Raw genomic sequence first — 1955 nt, 5'->3', positions numbered from 1 at the left:
TGTGGCAGGCGCCTGTGGTCCCAGCTACTTGGGAGGCGGAGGCAGGAGACTCGCTGGAGCCCAGGAGTTGGAGGTTGCTGTGAGCTGTAATGCCACGGAACTCTACCCAGGGAGACAGCTTGAGGCTCTGTCTCAAAAAAAAAAAAAAAGAAAAGAAAAAAAAGAAATTAAAAAGTGTATAAAATTGCAGTAAATAGAACAGTGAGATCTGTGGAATAGAATTCAAAGGACAGAACACAACCAAGCACACACAAATATCTAAACTATAGGGTGTCCCAAAAGGTACCTCTAAAGTTGGAGTCATGTGAGAAGAAACTTTACTGATAATGGAATTCAATATTACATTCAGTGAAAATAAAATATTTAGTATGTACAGAATGGCCCCAATTTCTTTTTTAAAATAATTTGTTTAAAAGACCAGAAAAAAAAAAAAAAACTAACTCAGCTGGGTGCAGTGGCTCTTGCCTATAATCCTAGCACTCAGGGAGGCCAAAGCAGGTGGATTGCCTGAGCTCACAGGTCCAGCCTGAGCCAGAGTGAGACCTCATCTTTAAAAATAGCTGGGTGTTGTGGTGGGCGCCTGTAGTCCCAGCTACTTGGGAGGCTGAAGCAAGAAAATCACTTAAACCCGAGTTTGAGGTTGCTGTGAGCTATGACGCCACAGCACTCTACTGAGAGTGACAAAGGGAGACTCTGTCTCCAAAAAAAAAAAAAAGAAAGAAAGAAAGAAAGTTTGTCTTTAAAAAAAAAACACTAACTCATTACTGACTCTAGGTAATGGATTAAAGGTGATTTTTATTCTTTTTAATTTAGAAAATTTTCAAAATGAACATATGGTACTTAAGCAAAAATTATAAACCTCAAATGTTATTATTTAAAAAGTATTACCACCTCAGATGGCATTTGTTGCATTATGAATAGTGAAAAGGGGAAAAAGCCTGATTTTATGTTCAATCCCCAGTAGAAAGAAAAGAGGGCCCTTCGAGTATTGGCCACCAGGTGGCACTGTAGGCCAAATGGTGCCTGCTCCCTGCCTGAGAGGTGCAGTATTGCAGTACAGAAAGGGTGAGCTGGGGAAGCATGAGCTGCAGGGGCCCGACAAGGTTTTTCTGGGCTTTTTTTTTTTTTTTTTAAAGCTTTCCTTGAAGAAAGAATGAGATTTTTAAGGGGAGATGGGCAAAATTGAAGCAGAAAGAAAAGAAAATGCATCCATAACACAGATCAGGGGGTTGTTTTTGTAAAAGGAATGTTTCATCCTTTGAAAGTACAGATGGGTAGCTACCTGTATTGGCATTTTATTTTATTTTTATTTTTATTTATTTATTTATGTATTTATTTATTATTTTGGAGACAGAGTCTAGGTAGGTCGCCCTCGGTAGAGTGCTATGGCATCATGGCTCATATCAACCTCAATTCTTGGGCTTAAGCAATTCTCTTGTCTCAGCCTCCCACGAGCTGGAACTACAGGTGCCTGCCACAATGCCTGGCTATTTTCTTGTTGTTGTTGTTGTTGTTGTTGTTGTTGTTGTTGCAGTTGTCATTGTTGCTTAGCAGGCCCGGGTCAGTTCCAACCTGCCAGCCCCAGTGTATGTGGCCAGTGTCCCAACCACTGAGCTACGGGTGCTGAGCCTAATTGGCATTTTAGATTCAGGAAATCAAGGCTGTAGTGGTATTTTACTGTTGGGTTCAGAAAGCTCAGAGGTTTGTGTCCTTCTTATAGAAGGACGATTTTAAGATGGAAGTGTAGTATTAAATATGATTTAATAGTGTCTTTTTTTGACAGGTGTCACAGGAAGTCTGTTCAGAATAAACTTAGGCCTGCGCGGTGTGGTGGCTGGTGGTATAATTGGAGCCTTGCTGGGGTAAGTATTGATGTGACTTAATTCTAGATTGGCACAACTTTCATTTGGCTTGACTATTAAAAATCTTATTCTTTTCTTTTCTTTTTTTTTTTT

General features: G+C 40.1%; 1 protein-coding gene across 1 annotated transcript in view; it reads left to right on the top strand.

Moving 5' to 3' along the window:
• TIMMDC1 (translocase of inner mitochondrial membrane domain containing 1) overlaps positions 1 to 1955 on the top strand; it is a 25933-nt gene that overhangs the window by 21893 nt on the left and 2085 nt on the right. Inside the window, exon 5 of the mRNA XM_012808411.2 lies at positions 1784 to 1862. Coding sequence (XP_012663865.1) covers positions 1784 to 1862 — 79 coding nt within the window. The remainder of the gene's footprint in view (positions 1 to 1783; positions 1863 to 1955) is intronic.

The sequence above is a fragment of the Otolemur garnettii genome, unplaced genomic scaffold (assembly GCF_000181295.1).
Source record: "Otolemur garnettii isolate 467f Iridium unplaced genomic scaffold, OtoGar3 scaffold00089, whole genome shotgun sequence".
Taxonomy (NCBI): domain Eukaryota; kingdom Metazoa; phylum Chordata; class Mammalia; order Primates; family Galagidae; genus Otolemur; species Otolemur garnettii.
This window is presented reverse-complemented; position numbering and strand designations above follow the sequence as displayed.